This window comes from Carcharhinus amblyrhynchos, chromosome 3 (assembly GCF_965287045.1).
Source record: "Carcharhinus amblyrhynchos chromosome 3, sCarAmb.v2.hapA, whole genome shotgun sequence".
NCBI lineage: Eukaryota > Metazoa > Chordata > Chondrichthyes > Carcharhiniformes > Carcharhinidae > Carcharhinus > Carcharhinus amblyrhynchos.
In genome coordinates, this window is record NC_137326.1 from 9,227,610 (window position 1) to 9,246,096 (window position 18,487).

Here is an 18,487-nt window from a genome sequence, read left to right on the forward strand (position 1 = left end):
AGGAGGGGTGGGGGTGTGGGCAGCAGGAGGGGTGGGGGTGGGGGCAGCAGGAGGGGTGGGGGTGGGGGCAGCAGGAGGGGTGGGGGTGGGGGCAGCAGGAGGGGTGGGGGTGGGGGCAGCAGGAGGGGTGGGGGTGGGGGCAGCAGGAGGGGTGGGGGTGGGGGCAGCAGGAGGGGTGGGGGTGGGGGCAGCAGGAGGGGTGGGGGTGCGGGCAGCAGGAGGGGTGGGGGTGCGGGCAGCAGGAGGGGTATCGGATGTGGTAAGAAGAGAAATACTGCCCTGCGGCCTTGAGATAAACTTCCAGCCCAGGATAGGCAACAAGAGGATGAATGGGGGAGGGACTGAACACTGGGTGCTACACACTGTCATTACAGCTGTGGACATTGGCAACCAGTAACAACGACAGTGAGTAAATCAGGCTCCCACAGTCCAATTGAAAGACTGGCCGTGCAGGTTTTGCAGTGACTGGCAACTCACCAGTGAATGGGGAGGTGGGTGCCATTGTCTAGAACATAGAGCATTACAGCACAGTACAGGCCCTTCGGCCCTCAGTGTTGTGCTGACCTATATCCAATCCCAAGATCAAGCTATCCCCTCCCTATCATTCTGGTGTGCTCCATGTGCCTATCCAATAACCGCTTGAAAGTTCCTAAAGTGTCCCACTTCACTATCACAGCAGGCAGTCTACTCCACACCCCAACCACTCTCTGAGCGAGGAATCTTCCTCGGACATCCCTCCTATATCTCCCACCATGAACTTTATAGTTATGCCCCTTAGTAACAGCTACCTGTTGGCCTGGAGGAAGGGGAGTGCTTACCTCCCACCTACCTTGGGGCCCTTGAGGAAGGTTTTGACACTCTAGCAACAGTCTCCACCCTCAGGAAAGGCAGAGTGAAGGTCAGAGGGGGGTGGGCCAATGGGCTGTGCTGTGTATCCACCCTTTATTTGACTGCCTTTCTGTGCACCTCGAGGTGAGTACAGAAGGTCTGGTGCTCAGAATCAACAGCTGTGGTTTTATATGAGGCCAGAAAGCAATGGAGACTAGCTTGCGTCTGCCAAGAACTGTCTTTAATTAAGTCCAGAGATCCTCCAGTCACACAAGCGGCCAGGGAACGGATCATAAGAATGAACTGTCCACAGGGAGAACTGAGCCTGTCAATTCAGCTTCAGGAAGAGAGGATTAGAGGCAGCACAAATTCACAGGAAGAGATTACCATGATAAAATACATTGCACCGAGGTTTCAAAGATATTTAATGACTTGCGGAAAGTGAACCCAGATTAAGAATTGAGGAAGTTGAGCGAAGAGCAGGCATGTTTATTCTGAAGGAGATATTGAAACAGGCGGCACACACTCATCAAATCACGATGGCCAGTGGAGGACAGAACTCCCTGACCACAGGGCTGCCCTGGATAGATGGTGAAGTTGGTATTCTGGAAGGGTTGGGATCAGATGGATGTTGCTTGACCGGAAGCTGCAGTGTGCAGCAGTGAGAGGGGAATCCGGCAATTCCTATCTCTCAACACTGTTGAAGGGTTGCAGATTGGGATTTGGGGAATAGCGTGAGAAAGTGGTGCTGAGGTAGATAATCAGCCATGATCTAGGAACATCGGAATTAGAAGCGAGCGTGGGCGATTCAGCCTTTCGAGCCCACTTCTCCATTCCATAAAACCATATCAGATATAGGAGGAAAGTTAGGCCATTCGGCCCATCAAGTCTGCTCTGCCATTCTATCATGGCTGATATGATTCTCATCCCCATTCTCCTGCCTTCTCCCTATAACCCTTGATCCTCTTATTGATCAAGAACCTATCTATCTCTGTCTTAAAGACACCCAGTGACCTGGCCTCCACAGCCCTCTGTGGCAATGAGTTCCACAGATTCACCACCCTCTGGCTGAAGAATGATCACCTTCTCATCCTAACTCCACTTCCCTGCCTTTTCCCCAAATCTCTTTATCCTGCTGTTGATCAAATATTTATCCATCTCTTTCTTGAGTCCATGGATCGATTCTGAATCCACTGCACTCTGGGGCAGTGAGTTCCATAGTTTCACAACCTTCAGTGAGAAGTAACTTCTAGTTATCTCTGTCTTGAATCTCTCCCTTCTTACTCTACAGCTATGACCCCTTGTCTCAGACTGTTCTAGAATTGAATGGTAGAGCAGGCTTGATGGGCTGAATGGCCTACTCCTGTCCCTAATTTGAAAAGTTCCGTTCCTGCCACTGGAAAGCTTGAAGGTTATTGGCAGTTGGAGGCACATTGGTGGAGCTGTGTCTCCGGCCTAACCATTTATTCCAAATGGAAGAGGTGATAGCCTAGTGGTGTTGTGGCTAGTCCATTCATCCAGAAACTCAGACAATGTTCTGGGGACACAGGTTCGAATCCCGCTAAAGCAGATGGTGGACTTTGGATTCAATAAAACATATCTGAAATCAAAAATCTACTGATGACCATGGAACCATTGTCGATTGTCGGAAAAACCCATCTGGTTGACTAATGTCCTTTAGGGAAGGAACTCTGCCACCCTTACCCGGTCTGGCCTACATGTGACTCCAGGTTGACTCTCAACTGCCCTCTGAAATGGCCAAGCAAGCCACCCAGTTAGACGTATAATCCCTAGTGCAGAAGAAGGCCAATCGGCCCATCGAGTTGGCACCAACTCCCTGAAAGGGCCACAGAGACTCCAGAGCCACAGCAATGTGGTTGACTCTCAACTGCCCGCCAAGGGCATGAAGGGACAGGCTGGCCCAACCAGCCAAAGCCCATGTGCCATGAATGAATAATAAAGAATGAACTAGATCCACAAAACCCCGAAGCAGAATTAGGAACTGTGAAGTGAAACATTTTACACCTTATTTTCCTCCTGCTGGGGCAGTAATTCATTCTTATTCATCCAGCGCAGCTCCTGACAGTTCCTGTGCGCTTGGAGACAGGCTGTGTGGGGGATAATTTACTTACATTTCATGGCGTGTGCCTCACTTAGCGTCAACTCCTGGAGATTTATATTGCACGCGGGACTAAAAACGAACAAATCACTGCAGCTCCCCCAACCCCCTCACCTTCCCTGTTCCCTACCGCCCCCGCATGCCCCGCTACTGTACAGGCAGCACGTGCAGTCCAGAAATGTTGAGCTTGGAACTCAATGCTCACACACACATACCACTCTCCAATGATGGAAACCGAGTCGCCGGCCTGTTCGGTTGACTTCCAGCTACGTAGGCCGAGGTTGTAGAGCAGTAAGGCTGGAGGGAGTGGACACTGGCCTCAGAGTCGGAAACTTGTGGAGTCAAGTCCCACTCGTGCATCAATTCTAGGCTATGCCGTACTGATGGAGTGCTACAATTGGAGACGCTGGGTGAGATGTTGGGTGGCCCAGTGGTTCGCACTGCTGCCTCACAGCGTCAGGGACCCGGGTTCAATTCCTGACTCGGGTCACTGCCTGTGCAGAGTTTGCACGTTCTCCCCGTATCTCTGCGGGTTTCCTCCGGGTGCTCCGGTTTCCTCCTACAGTCTAAAGATGTACAAATTAGGTTGATTTGGCCATGCTAAATTGATCCTAGTAAGAAGTCTCACAACACCAGCTTTAAGTCCAACCAGTTTATTTGATAGTAATCCCACAAGCTTTCGGAAACGGAGTTCCTTCGTCAGGTGTATGGAAGGTTCTGATCAGAGGAAGGCATATAAAGACACACACAAATTGACCCTAGTGTCAGGGGGATTAACATGGTAAATATGAGGTGTTATGGGGATAGGGCTTGAATGGGATTGTGGTCGGTACAGACTCAATGGGCCGAATGGCTTCCTTCTGCACTGTCGAGATTCTTTGATGTTATTCTGAGTCCTTGTCTGCCCTCTCGAGTGAGCAACCAAGGTCCCACAGCACCGTGGAGTTCTCCCCTGTGTCCAGGCACATGTTTAGATCTTAGTTTCTTTTTTGCAGTTGCGATGAACCATTTTTTAATGGGGAAAAGTGATTTAGGGGTTTCATGCCAAATGTCAAGTACCAAACCAAACAGCTGGAGGAATTCAAATCTGATGAATTGTCAAGTTTGCAATCAAACGCTTGTCGCATGATCATAGAGCTACCAGATTGTCTTAAAAACCCATCTACTTCGCAAATAGGGAAGGAAATTTGCTGTCCTCACTCAGTCTGGTCAATACTGCTCCAGAGCCATAGCGATGTGGTTGACCGTTAACTGCCCTCTGTGATGGCCAAGCAAAACCCTTCAGCCGTTCATCGCCACCGTTCAAGGGTAGTTACTGCTGGGCAATAAATGCTGATCTCACCAGGCGCACTCTCATCCCCAGAATGAACAAAACAAAAGCTTCCCGTTGCTTTGAGAGCAGTGTATTCTTTCTGGAGGTGTGTAAACCCTGGGGTGCGATCTAACCAGCCGTTCGTGCCCCCCCGCTGCAGCGAGGTCAGAGAATTTGGCAGACGATCTCTGTTCACTGCGACGAGATGGGAAAACCCTGCCAGCGTGAACGACTGTTACAATCCTGTACACCAAACGCAATTGTGTAGGGGTGTCAAACACGGTGGATAGGTTTATGCACAGGGAGCGGCTTCCCATTACTAACATTTGCTGGCCCATTTCTGAGGGATGTTCGCGGATGGCACAGTGGTTAATACAGTTGCCTCTTGGCGCCAGAGTCCCAGGTTCAATTCAGGTCACTGTGTGTATGGAGTTTGCACATGCTTCCCGTGTCTGCGTGTCCCTCCAGGAGCTCTGGTTTCCTCCCACACCTCCAAAGAGGTTAGGTTGATTAGCCATGCTATATTGACCCTGGTATCAGGGGGATTAGCAGGTTAAATGTGCAGGATTACAGGAATAGGGCCTGGGAGGGATTACGGTCAGTGCAGACTCAATGGGCCAAATGGCCTCCTTCTGTGCTGTAGGGATTCAATGAATTTACAAGAAATTTCCAAACCGTGTTTGTGGGCGCTTGTTTTACCGATAGTTACTTCCTTTGTTTTATCAAGAACAGTGAAGTTGGCAGTCAGTGACAGGGGACAGACTCCAGGAGACATGTGCCCAAGATCAACAATGAGATATTGATGGAGGGACCTACTTCTCGGAGACTAATATCTACACTTTGCAATCTAAATGAGTGTCCCAGTAAAGGAAGCACTGAAGTTATTGATTTGGTTAATTATTGAAGTTTCATTTAATCCTACTCTGACCTGCACATCCAAAGAATAATGTTGCTGGCTTGTCTTCATGCGGATTTAATCATCTCAAAATTGGCTGTGTTCCACTGTTCATCTGCGCACAAGTTAACTATTCTTTAACAGACGCCGGCAGTGTCTTTTTGACTTCTTGGCGCCCGTGTAATAGTCAACTTGCAATTCCTAGAGTGCAAATCAGACGTATTGTTAAATTCCACCATCAATCTTGATCTGAGGTGTGGCAACTGATTCTGCATTGCTTCATTCACCCATGAGGCTCCTCGATGGAAAGGGTGGGGAGCGACTGACAGAAGCTAACAGAGTTGCTTACTTAACCCTCGTGCACTGCCAGACATTTGTCACGTCTGACAACTTTGGCAAACTCCTCGCTCCATCCACCCACGTAGCCAGCGGATGATCAGGCGGCCACTGTCTTTGCTTTCTCATCCTCCTTCACCCCTTTCTGATCTCCCTGAATTTCAGCGGTGCGGAGGGGGTGCAGTTTCTCTCTGCGGAGCTGAGAATATTGGAAGAGGATGATTGAATGGAGGTGTACAAAATCCTGAATCATAGAATCTCGACAGTGTACAAAGAACAAGGACATACAGCCCAGGAACAGGCCCTTCGGCCCTCCAAACTTGCACCGATCATAATGCCTGCCTAAACTAAAACCATATGCACTTACGGAGTCCGTATCCTTCCATTCCCATCCTATTCATATATTCATCTAGATACCCCTTAAATGCCGCTATTGTACCTGCTCCTACCATCTCCCTGGGCAACGCATTCCAGACATTCACCACCCTCTATGTAAAAAAACTTACCTCGCACATCTTTAAGCTTTTCCCCACGCACCTTAAACCTACGTTCCCTAGTTCCTGACTTCTCTACCCTAGGAAAGAGCAACTGACTATCCATGCCATTCATTATCTTGTAAACCTCTATCAGGTCACCCCTCAACTTCCGTCGTTCCAATGAGAACAAACCGTGTTTATCTAACCTCTCCTCGTAGCTAGGAAAACAGCCCAGCTGAAGCATGCAGACATAGGAAGAACACAGACAGTCATCCAAGGCCAGAATTGAACCCGGATCCGTGGCGCTGTGAGGCTGCAGTGTTAACCACTGTGCCACCATGACATACTACCCCGTATCTGCCGTTGCTTGGCTGGAGAGTCAATGCAAATGAAGAAAGAGAACTTTAAAAGCGGAATACAACTCTGCTTGATCCTGGAAATGTCTTCTTCCTTTATTTATATGTGGTCCTTAATATGATTCATAACTCAATTAGGTGACTTAACACAGGAAGTAATCAATGGCTGCCCTCAGTCTTGATTCATTAAGGCGTGATGCATGAACAGAGACTGACTGCCCTCCATCCATCAATCAATCAATAGGCCGTGCGAGGTCACGATCCTCCCTTCTAATCAATAAGCGGAGGTTTAGGAGCCTGGAATTCCTTGAGAGCAACATCTGTTATGCCCCAGGGTTAGCACTTTGTCTATTAAAGGACAGGATGGACGCAGTTGAATGCCTCCGAGGAATTCCCATCTTGCTTGCTATGGAATCCTTGAAAAATATGACAATTAACGGCTGTGTCAGGGGAAGCGAGAGCCTTGTGGTATTATCGCTAGACTCTGGAGTTGATGCAACAAGTCATCATTCTATTACTCACAAGTGGAATAAGGGGATGTGATGGCCTAATGGTATTATCAGTAGACTACTAATCCAGAAACTCAGCTAATGTTCCACAGACCTGGGTTCGAATCTGGCCACAGCAGATGGTGGAATCTGAATTCAATTAAAAAAAATATCTGGAATTAAGAAGCTACTGATGACCGTGAGACCATTGTTGATTGTCAGAAAAACTGATCTGGTTCATTAATGTCATTTAGTTAGATTTATTATTGTCACCTGTATTAACATCCAGTGAAAAGTATTGTTTTTTGCACACCATATAGACAAAGCATACCGTTCATAGAGAAAGAAACGAGAGAGTGCAGAATGTAGTGTTACAGTCATAGCGAGGGTGTAGAGAAAGATCAACTTAATGCAAGGTAGGTCCATTCAAAAGTCTGACAGCAGCAGGGAAGAAATTGCTATTGAGTTGGTTGGCATGTGACCTCAGACTTTTGTACCTTTTTCCCAGTAGGAAGAAATTGGAAGAGAGAATAGGGAAGGAAATCTGCCGTCCTTACCTGGTCTGACCTGCGTGTGACTCCAGAGCCACAGCAATGTGGTTGACTCTCAACTGCTCTCAGGCAACTAGGGATGGGCAATAAATGCTGGCCAGCCAGCGATGCCCATGTCCTATGAATAAATTAAGAAAGGCTGTAATTGGACAATAAAGAGGAGTTGTTCAGTAAACTTATTCCAACTCAAGGAACCAGGCTATTGTACGTGAACTTTGATTGTATGTGTGTATATATTGGGATTTTATCATCTTGATTTAGTAGTGTCATTGGTGTAAGTTTGAGTTTAGTCCATGAGGACGTGAATGTTTGTCAAATCCACATTGATCAATCTCTCAGTTAGGGAATATCTGTATGCAGCTGAAGAGCTCCACATTCTGAAGGTACTTGGAACAAGTGTTGGCTTTGTCCAGTTGGTATGTCTTGACTAGGAAGCCTCAGTTCCATTTCACCCATTCCCAGGCATTTCTCACTGGTCCTATTTTTTGGAAAGTTCTTAGATAGAGGCAGCCTTTCCATATATTTACCATGCACAGATGCACCACAGAAAGCATTCTTTCTGGTTGTATCACAGCTTGGTACGGGCTCCTACTCTGCCCAAGACCACAAGGAACTACAAAAGGTCGTGAGTGTAGCCCAATCCATCACGCAAACCAGCCTCTCATCCATTGACTCTGTCTACACTTCCCACCGCCTCGGAAAAGCAGCCAGAATAATTAAGGACTCCACGCATCCCAGACATTCCCTCTTCTACCTTCTTCCTTCGGGAAAAAGATACAAAAGTCTGAGTCATGTACCAACTGACTCAAGAACAGCTTCCTCCCTGCTGCTGCCAGACTTTTGAATGGACTTACCACGAATTAAGTTAATCTTTCTCTACACCCTAGCTATGACTGCAACTCTACATTCTGCGCTGTCTTCTTTCCTTCTCTATGAACGGTATGCTTTGCCTGTATAGTGCGCAAGAAACAACACTTTTCACTGGATGTTAATACATGTGACAATAATAAATCAAATCGAGTAAAATGAAATGTCAGTGTAATGCAGCAAGCGACGGCAATCCTCCGTCTGGATGACTGACGTCTCTACAAAAACTTTACCAAAAGCCGGCCCTAAAACTCGGAGCATCTTCTGGGATTTAAACACCATATGCAAAGGGGGGATATTACAGTTCTTCACAATCAGCGGTTCCGAAGCTCGCAGGCTGAAAACTAATAGTCACACTGTGGTAATAATTCATCCAGCAATCTATAAAGAATTGTTTTTGTTTGGTTTGGCTGAGTCAGGTTTTGAAACATTGGGATCACTCGAATCTTCAGCAGGCTGTATTAATCAGTAGCAGGGCATCTGTTATCCTCATACTGCTCCTTCCAACTTTCTGAACCGAATGAAGGTGAGAGGTAGAAAGGGGCGAGTTGCAGAGCAGCCGGTGGTTTATACCTGAACGGGGTTACAGTTTCTGTCTCCGGTGGCGAGGGACGTCCACGATGAAATCCGTCAGCCTGACTGGGAGCACAGCTGTGCGCCTGGAGACGTACAGCACCGGCCCAGATGTTGATTGAATCTTTGGCTTTTACCCAACTGCACTGTACATTCAGAAGAATTGATATTGAACATTTACAGGCGCCAGTTATTGCTTACTCTCTTGCCTCGTGCATCTTGCGTGCCAACAAGAACCAGCAACAAGAATGCACGCCAATCCTATAGCATAGAGTTGCACAATGGTTAGCATCGCTGCCCCACAGCCCCAGGGATGTGGTTCGATTCCCAGCTTGGGTTACTGTCTGTGCGGTGCCTGCACGTTCTCCCCGTGTCTGCTTGGGTTTCCTGCAGATGCTCCGGTTTCCTCCCACAGTCCGAAAGACATGCTGGTTAGGCACATTGGCTGTGCTAAATTCTCCCTCAGTGTACCCGATTAATGCTGGAATGTGGCGACTTAGATCAGAGTTGAGGAGGAACTTCTTCACTCAAAGGGTGGTGAATCTCTGGAATTCTCTGCCCTTCGAAGTGGTGGAGGCTACCTCATTGAATATATTTAAGTCATAGGTTTTTGATAGACAAGGGAATTAAGGGTTATGGGGAGAAAGCGGGAAAGTGGAACTGATCCACTTCAGATCAGCCATGATCTTATTGAATGGCGGGGCAGGCTCGAGGGGCTAGATGGCCTACTCCTGCTCCTATTTCTTATGTTCTTATGACTAGGGGATTTTCGTAGTAACTTCATTGCAGTGTTAATGTAAGCCTACTTGTGACAATAATAAACTTTAAAGAAACATTCTGCTCTGCAGCAATAGAGATAGAAAAATTGGCTTTGCCCAGTATATGCTGTATTCCGTGACACACAGTGCTTGCACAATGCATGTGAGCAGAATGCCTTATTACACTACTTCTGTCATCTTTGTTGTCCATTTACAGCCAGTAATTGTCATATATTTTTAAAAATCCTACGATAAAGCAACGTGGGAATTCAATGTGGTACTCAGCTTGTCTACATATCCCGGAATGGTGAACCTGTGGATTGTCGCTGCACAGGTCCCAAGTTCTGGAATTCCATCCTTAAATCTCTCTTTTCCCCTCTTCCTCCCAACCCTCATTTTAAGATGCATCTTAAAGCCTGCCTCTTGACCACCTGCATTCTTAGAATGCATAAAATCCCTACAGTGCAGAAGGAGACCTGTTGAGTCTGCACTGACTCTCTGAAAGAGCACTCCAGCTCGGCCAACTACCCTCATCCTAACCCCATAACCCCTCGCATTCACCATAGCCAATCCACCTCACCTTCACTTCTTCTTGCTCAGTTGGCTGCACAGCTGGTTTGTGATGTACAGCAATGCCAACTGCGCTTTCCAATTCCCGTACCAGCTGAGGTTATTCTTCAATAACCCCGTCTTCCCAACCTTGTCCCTCGCCTGAGGTGTGGTGATCCTCAGGTTAAGTCACCACCAGTCATTCTATGTTAAAGTTTAAAGTTTATTCATTAGTGTCATGAGTAGGCTTACATTAACACTGCAATGAAAATCCTCTAGTCGCTGCACTCCAGCGCCTGTTCGGCTACACTGAGGGAGAACTTAGCATGACCAACTAGGATGTCTTTTTGATTTGATTTGATTTTTATTTGATTTATTATAGTCATATGCATTAACATCCAGTGAAAAGTATTGTTTCTTGCACATTATACAGACAAAAAAAGTCATTTCTAGAGAAGGAAACGAGAGCGTGCAAAATGTAGTGTTACAGTCATAGCTGGGGTGTAGAGAAAGATCAACTTAATGCAAGGTAGGTCCATTCAAAAGTCTGATGGCAGCAGGGAAGAAGCTGTTCTTGAGTCGCTTGGTACGTGTCCTCAGACTTTTATATCTTTTTCCCGATGGAAGAAGGTGGAAGAGAGAATGTCCGGGGTGTGTGGGGTCCTTAATTACGCTGGCTGCTTTGCCGAGGCAGCAGGAAGTGTGGACAGAGTCAATGGGTGTCTTTCCGATTGTGAGGTGGAACCTGAGGATCCAAAGGAAAACCACGCAGAGAACATGCAGATTCTGCACAGACAGTGACCCAAGCCGGGAATCGAACCTGGCTCCCTGGCGCTGTGAGGCAGCAGTGCTAACCACCTGACGCAGTTCAGTGTCAAACTAATAATTCCCCTGTGCTACACAAATGCCATTTGTTGTTGCAGTTAGTACCCCCATTGCGTTTTCTTGCACAAAAAATTAATTTATAGAGAAGGAAACGAGAGAGTGCAGAATGTAGTGTTACAGTCATAGCTCGGGTGTAGAGAAAGATCAACTTGATGTGAGGTAGGGCCATTCAAAAGTCTGATGGCAGCAGGGACGTGAGGGTCTTTGGCCGCCCGTTTATACTGTTTCAGTGGAGGGCCCCGACGGGAGAGCGGAAGCTTTTGAATATTTTACAGCTTTGAAGAGCCGATACTCTTGTTATGTGGCAGATGGAGACAGTCTGCTGGGAGATGACATGCTACTTCTCACTGGGGTCACTCAACAGAGAACGTACTAGATTCTGACGCAGTTATCCATGACTTACAGCTTTACAATGTGATTATTTGACTGCAGGGATTGCAGGCAGGAAACGTTTGATACTGGCACCTGCGTGGGAGGTGGTGGGGTGGGAGAGGGGAGCGTAGTCAATTATCTGAGGCACGATGGTTCTGTCATATCACAAGACTCTTAGGATATTAAATAGCACAACTGCTGAATATTTGCCTCAGCTTCGCATGAATCTCTTCCCCATGACTGAATGTAAAGGCAATGACTTTTATATAATGCACTCCAAGCACATTACAGGAGGGAGCAATAAGCTCAAAGAGAAAGGGAAGGGTGTATTCAGACTGAACAAGATTTTACCCCTAGGACATGGCTAATCCCAGGGTACAATCTTCGTTCTGAACTCTGATTCCAGTGAGTTTAGCTCGCATGATTCCAGAGCTTAAACGCTCATATCCCATTGCGAGATTTTATTTAGATATACAGCCCTAACCCAACACCACCTTTCACTTCTATCCCAGTTCTATGAAAACTTTTGCCGATAGAATCATTTGCTCGCTAAAACTCGGGATTCAGTTCTTCCTTTCCGTAAGACACAGGACCAGGATTCAGCCCTTCAGGTCTGCTTCAATCATGGTTTCTCAATCCCATTCTCCCATCTTTCCCCTGTAAACTTTGATCCCCTTACCAATCAAGAGCCTATCTATCTCTGTCTTAAATACACTCAATGAGCTGGCCAGAGCAGCCCTCTGTGGCAATGAATGCCACAGAGTCACCACCCTCTGGCTGAAGAAATTCCTCCTCATCTCAGTTCTAAAGGGTGGTCCCTTTACTCTGAGGCTGTGCCCTCAGATCCTTATGTCTCCAACTAATGCAAACATCTTCCCCTTGTCCACACTATCCAGGCCTTTCAGTATTCTGTAAGTTTCAATAAGGTCCCCCCCTCCCCATCCTTTGAAACTCTTTATCGAGTACAGACCCAGAGTCCTCAAACGCTCCTCATACATCAAGCTTTGCATTCCAGGTATCATTCTCATCAACCTCCTATCGAACCCCTCCAAGGCCAGCACATCCTTCCTCAGATACAGAGACCAAATTTGCTCACAATATTCCAAATGGGGTCTGACCAGAGCCTTCTATAGCTTCAGCAGTACATCCCTGCTTTTGTATTCTCAACATCAATATTAACCTTGCATTTGCCTTTCTAACTACCAACTCAACCTGCAAGGTAACCTTAAGGGAATCCTGAACTAGGACTCCCAAGTCCCCTTCCGCTTCTGATTTCTGGATTCTCTGCCCATTTAGAAAATAATCTACGCCTCTGTTCTTCCAACTGGATTGCATAACTCACATTTGTCTGCACTGCATTCTATCTGCAGCCTGGTGGTAGGGCAGTGTTCGTACTACCCTGGCACATTCAAGGTTTTCGTAGAATTATATTTAGCATGGCCAATCCACCCAACCCGCACATCTTTGGAGAGTGGGAAGAAACTGGAGCACCTGGAGGAAACCCACACAGACACGGGGAGAACGTACAGACTCCACACAGACAGTGGCCCCCAAGGCCGGAATCGAACCTGGCGCTATGAGGCAGCAGTGCTAACCGCCATGCCACCCTGAAGGTCATATGCCTTCAGGGACAGGCAGTGAAGGGCAGGGTTAGAGGTTCCTTTCGCTTAGAAAGGAAAACAGAACTAGAGCCTCAAAATAAGGGGAAAGGGGGCAGATAGAATGGAGTTGAGGAGGAACTTCTTCACTCAAAGGGTGGTGAATCTCTGGAATTATCTGCCCATTGAAGTGGTGGAGGCTACCTCGTTGAATATATTTAAGTCACGGGTAGATAGATTTCTGATAGACAGGGGAATTAAGGGTTATGAGGAGGAGGAAGCGGGAAAGTAGAACTGATCCACTTCAGATCAGCCATGATTTTATTGAATGGCGGGGCAGGCTCGAAGGGCTAGATGGCCTACTCCTGCCCCTATTTCTTATGTTCGTATGTAGTCAATGACTAAATGCGGTGACATTCCAATGGTGCCCTGAGCCATTGTATTTGCAGGATTACCTGCCGTGAACCATCAGCTTGTTGACATCTCATACTCGGCTGGAAATGGTGGCACTAACTCCTCTTTGTGTTTCTTCCCCCAAGCATGCTTTCAGGATGGAGGTGAACAGTGTGGAAAATGGGCGTGGTAAATGTCCACATGACCCCAACCGACCCTTCGCGAGCACATTCATTGGTAAGCCATTTTTGAAAATTGCAGAATAAACGTCGTTAGCAGGGTTCTGATGATGAGATTTCACCTCCCCCCAACACCGATGCTGATAGGGAAACCGCCAAAACCCACCCCCCCCAACCCCCAACTAGTCCTCATGATGAGAATTCCTCTTCAGAGGGTCCCTGACTCTTATTGTGGGTTTGTCTCAGGATTCATTGCCATCTTAGGGTGGCACAGTGGTTAGCAGTACTGCTTCACAGCGCCAGGGAACCGGGTTCGAATCCAGCCTTGGGTCACTGTCTGTGCGGAGTCTGCACGTTCTCCCTGTGTCTGCATGGGTTTCCTCCAGGTCTCTGGTTTCCTCCCACACTCCAGAGATGTGCAGGTTTGGAGGATTGGCCATGCTAAATTGCCCTTTAGTGTCCAAAGGTGTGCAGATTAAGAGGATTAGACATGATAAATTGCCCCTTGGTGTCCAAATATGTTTTATTTTAGGGGGGATTAGCCATGATAAATCACCCCTTGGTATCCAAAGATGTGCAGGTTAGGAGGATTGGCCATGATAAGTTGTCCCTTAGTGTCCAAAGATGTGTAGATTAGGGGATTAGCCATGATAAATTGTTCCTTAGTGTCCAAAGATGTGTAAATTAGGGGGATTAGTGGGTAAATATGTGGGGTTATGGGATAGGGCAGGGGAGTTGGGCTTGAGTAAGATGCTCTGTTGGAGAGTCAGTATTGACTAGATGGGCCAAGTGGTCTCCTTCTGCACTGCAGAGGTTCCATAATTCTAAGACCAGAATAATGTTGAAGTAAACAATGGTCTGTCCAGAACCGTTTATTTACACGCTAACTATTTACAAAGTTAGATAAGATCAGGACGGAGCTCTCAGAATTGCCACACAATCATCATCACTGACAGCTCCCAATGCACATGCTCAGCAATCATCAGGGTTAGCCCTTTACACAAGAGCCACGTGCAGAATCCCCCTGTGAAGAGACCTGATGATGGAAATGTCCCTTTAAGGGGTTCTCATGAGGCAAATCGTACTTGAAAAGCTTCTGAAGATGAGAGTCGATCGTTAAACGGATTCCAGTGAGGTGAACTCTCCCTAATTTCCTCTTTCGAAGACCTCTTCCGAATGTGATTGGGACGGAGAAAGCCCCAGTGTGGGGATGATTCCCTACGTTATGTATTATCCTGCCGGATTCCGGCAGTGTTCTCTGCTGATGTGCCTCTTCCAGGTTCATGGTGTTAACAGGCAGTCCATAGTATTTAATCCGGTCAATAAATCATTCTTGCAAAGTTCTCCTCCAGGGAGATATCAATCTGGTTTCACAGTTGATTTGGAGAAACTGCACTTTTCAGCAACCAGTTTAAGGTAATTTCTAAAAGTCAGATTGTTGTGTTCAGGGGGGGAGCTCCAAAAAGCGATTAAATGGTTGAATCAGTTTGTTGGACGGGTCAGTGACACCTTTTCCTTTGGTCTCATTGTCTGGAGGAGTGCAGTTTGTCACCAGGTTCTGAGCAGCAATTTGATCTGTTCCACATGTTAACAACATAGATACAAGTGAAGTCACCGTGCCTCATTAGCATTGCCTGAAAACGTAGGCTGGCAACTTGAGGAGACAGCAAACTGCCTCACTTATTGCATTACTGATAATTGCTGAGGGACCTCATAATCCTTTTTTTTGAATCGTCCTTCTAAGATGGCACAGTGGTTAGTGCTGCTGCCTCACAACACCAGGGACCCGGGTTCGATTCCCAGCTTGGTTGCTGCCTGAGTGGACTCTGCACGTTCTCCCCATGTCCGGGTGCTCCGGTTTCCTTCCATGCAGTCCAAAGATGTGCGGGTTAGGTTAATTGGCCATGGTAAATTGCCCCATAGTGTCAGGGGGAATAGCAGCGTAAATATTTGGGATTAAGGGGTAGGGCTTGTGGCCGGTGCAGACTTGATGGGCTGAATGGCCTCCTTCTGCACTATAGGGATTCTATGATGAAGTTCCCTGAAGTGGATTTGAATTTTTCTGCTTTCCCTTTGGCCCTTGAACCCATCCCAATCCACACTCCAGTTAACCACTTAGGGTTTCAGATTTAAAGGCACCTCTTGTGCCAAATGTCACTTCTATTGGCACAATGCTACACTGATGGGTGGATGGCACTAATGGATGGTATGGTGGCACAATGGTTAGCATTGCTGCCTCACAGCGCCAGGGACTCAGGTTCAATTCCTGGCTCTAGTCACTGCCTGTGCAAAGTCTGCACATTCTCCCTGTGTCTGCGTGGGTTTCCTCCGGGTGCTCTGGTTTTCTCTCACAGTCCGAAAGACATGCTGGTTAGGTGCATTAGCCATGCTAAATTCTCTCTCAGTGTACCCGAACAGAGTGTGGTGACTAGGGGATTTTCACAGCAACTTTGTTGCAGTGTTAATGTAAGACTATTTGTACTCATAATAAATAAACTTACAACATTTATGGATCATTTAGATGAGCACTTGAAATGCCGTAGAACGCAAGGCCACAGGCCAAGCAAAGGAAAATGGGATTAGAATAGATAGGTGTTTGATAGCCAGCACAGACTGAAGGGCCTCTTTTTGTGCTGTAAAGCTCTGACTATGAAATCCCAGTCTTCTCAATCAGGAGTCACACTAGATAAGTGTGAGAACATAAGAACATAAGAAATAGGAGCGGGAGTAGGCCATCTAGCCCTTCGAGCCTGCCCCACCATTCAATAAGATCATGGCTGATCTGTCGTGGCTCAGTTCCACATTCCCGCCCTCTCCCCATAACCCTTAATCCCCTCGCTTATCAAAAACCCATCAACCCGCGTCTTAAAAATATTTAGCGAGGTAGCCTCCACCACTTCAACGGGCAGAGAATTCCAGAGATTCACCACCCTTTGAGTGAAGAAGTTCCTCCTCAACTCCGTTCTAAACCGCCCCCCATTTATCTTGAGGCTGTGCCCCCTAGTCCTACTGTCCTTTCTGAGCGGGAAGAGTCTCTCCACCTCTATCCTATCCATCCCATTCATCATCTTATACGTCTCAATGAGATCTCCCCTCATTCTTCTAAACTCTAACGAGTACAAGCCTAGTTTATTCAGCCTCTCCTCATAGCTCAACCCCCTCAACTCCGGCATCAGCCTAGTAAACCTCCTCTGCACTCCCTCCAAGGCCAAAATATCCTTGCGTAAGTACGGCGCCCAAAACTGCGCACAGTACTCCAGCTGCGGCCTCACCAATGCCCTATACAGCTGCAGCAAGACCTCCCTACTTTTATATTCAATCCCCCTCGCTATGAAGGCCAGCAACCCATTCACCTTCCTGACCACCTGCTGCACCTGCAAGCTGGGTTTTTGCGACTCATGCACAAGGACCCCGAGGTCCCTCTGCACTGTCGCCTGCTGCAGTTTTTCGCCACGTAAGTGATAATCCTTCCTACCATTATTCCTACCAAAGTGGACCACCTCACACTTGCCAACATTAAATTCCATTTGCCATTTCCTGGCCCATTCGCCCAGCCTATCTAGATCCTTCTGTAGACTCTCCACACCCTCCGCACAATTTGCCTTTCCTCCAATCTTGGTGAGTATAAGGATGAGGATGTAAAGGGAACCTGGAAAATAATTTGAAACCAAGGTGACAATGATTTAAATTGAGAATGAAACTCAGTCAACTGTAGCCAAGGATAGCCACATCATCTGACTCGATCTTCCTCCATTCCTCAGGTGACGAGCTGTATTCCGGACTGACAGCTGACTTCCTCGGAAGGGACCCCGTCATCTTCCGGAGCCTGGGCTCCCGCTCCGCTGTGAGGACAGAGCTGGACCAACGCTTGTTGCAGGGTAAGCAGCGGCTATCGTCAGCGCTGGACATCTGTCCGGTGCCGCGGGAAATCCGATTGGGCCTCTCGTCTTGGGAACGCACCCGCCATCCTTCATCGGACGGCAAATCGAAGGGCGGCTGTTAATTGGGCACAACCCAGAAGACCCTGGCCGATCTTCGATCAGGTAATTGTCCCAACGGTGACATTTTTCGAAGCACTCCGCTCCTGACCTGAGAAATCCAGGAGCGTTGGGAATTGGGTGTTCTGGGCTTCATGCCAGGAATTCCAGTCTGCTATCCCTGTGGGTGAGACTCTCCACCAGGACATGGGATGGGCAACAGATGCCGGCCTTGCCAGCAATGGCCACAACCCCAATGTAGGCATGGCTGGCAAGGCCAGTCCTTGTGCACACCTTGAGCCCGACCACCAGCTCAAACCTTCTCTCTCGGCTTACCTTGCAGAGCCCAAGTTCGTGGCCGCGCACCTCATCCCGGACAACGTCGACCATGACAACGACAAGGTTTATTTCTTCTTCACGGAGAAGGCCGTAGAGTCGGAGGGCAAAGTCCAGGCCATTTACAGCCGGATTGGACGCATTTGTGCCGTGAGTCAGGGACTGGAGGGATATGGGGGTGGGGTGGGAAAGTCAGGTTGAGGTGGGAGGTTATTCCAGACTGGATTGAAAGGCAGAGCGGATTCGAGGGCGTGTGTGGCCCACTGCCCCTGTCTCTAACAATCCTCTTTGTTGAATTTTGGGGATTTTTGCTGCCAGGAATGCGAATGCAAAAGATCATCAAATGGAATGTAAAACAACAACCTACATTTATATAGCACCCCTACTGTAGTAACATATCGCAGGGAACTTCTGAGGAACGCTACATCGAATTGTGCCATCGCCATATTGATGCCACAAACCACCTCCTTTTAACTAATTCACCACCCATTTTGCCATTTTGGCAAAAACAGGATCAATGTTGGGTTATTGAACCCAACCCATCTCCTTCCATCAGCAGGAAGTCCCTGTCCTGCCCTCCCATGCCTCACAACAACCTCCTCCCTCCCCCACCCCTATTGATATATCCTGGGCCATGTG

At 47.7% G+C, this 18,487-nt stretch overlaps 1 protein-coding gene across 2 annotated transcripts in view; it reads left to right on the forward strand.

Moving 5' to 3' along the window:
• Positions 1 to 18,487, forward strand: part of sema3bl (sema domain, immunoglobulin domain (Ig), short basic domain, secreted, (semaphorin) 3bl) — a 149,897-nt gene that overhangs the window by 98,917 nt on the left and 32,493 nt on the right. For both annotated transcript variants that reach the window (XM_080218737.1, XM_080218744.1), the window contains exons 5-7: positions 13,503 to 13,593; positions 17,297 to 17,413; positions 17,856 to 17,998. In XM_080218737.1, coding sequence (XP_080074863.1) covers positions 13,503 to 13,593; positions 17,297 to 17,413; positions 17,856 to 17,998 — 351 coding nt within the window. The remainder of the gene's footprint in view (positions 1 to 13,502; positions 13,594 to 17,296; positions 17,414 to 17,855; positions 17,999 to 18,487) is intronic.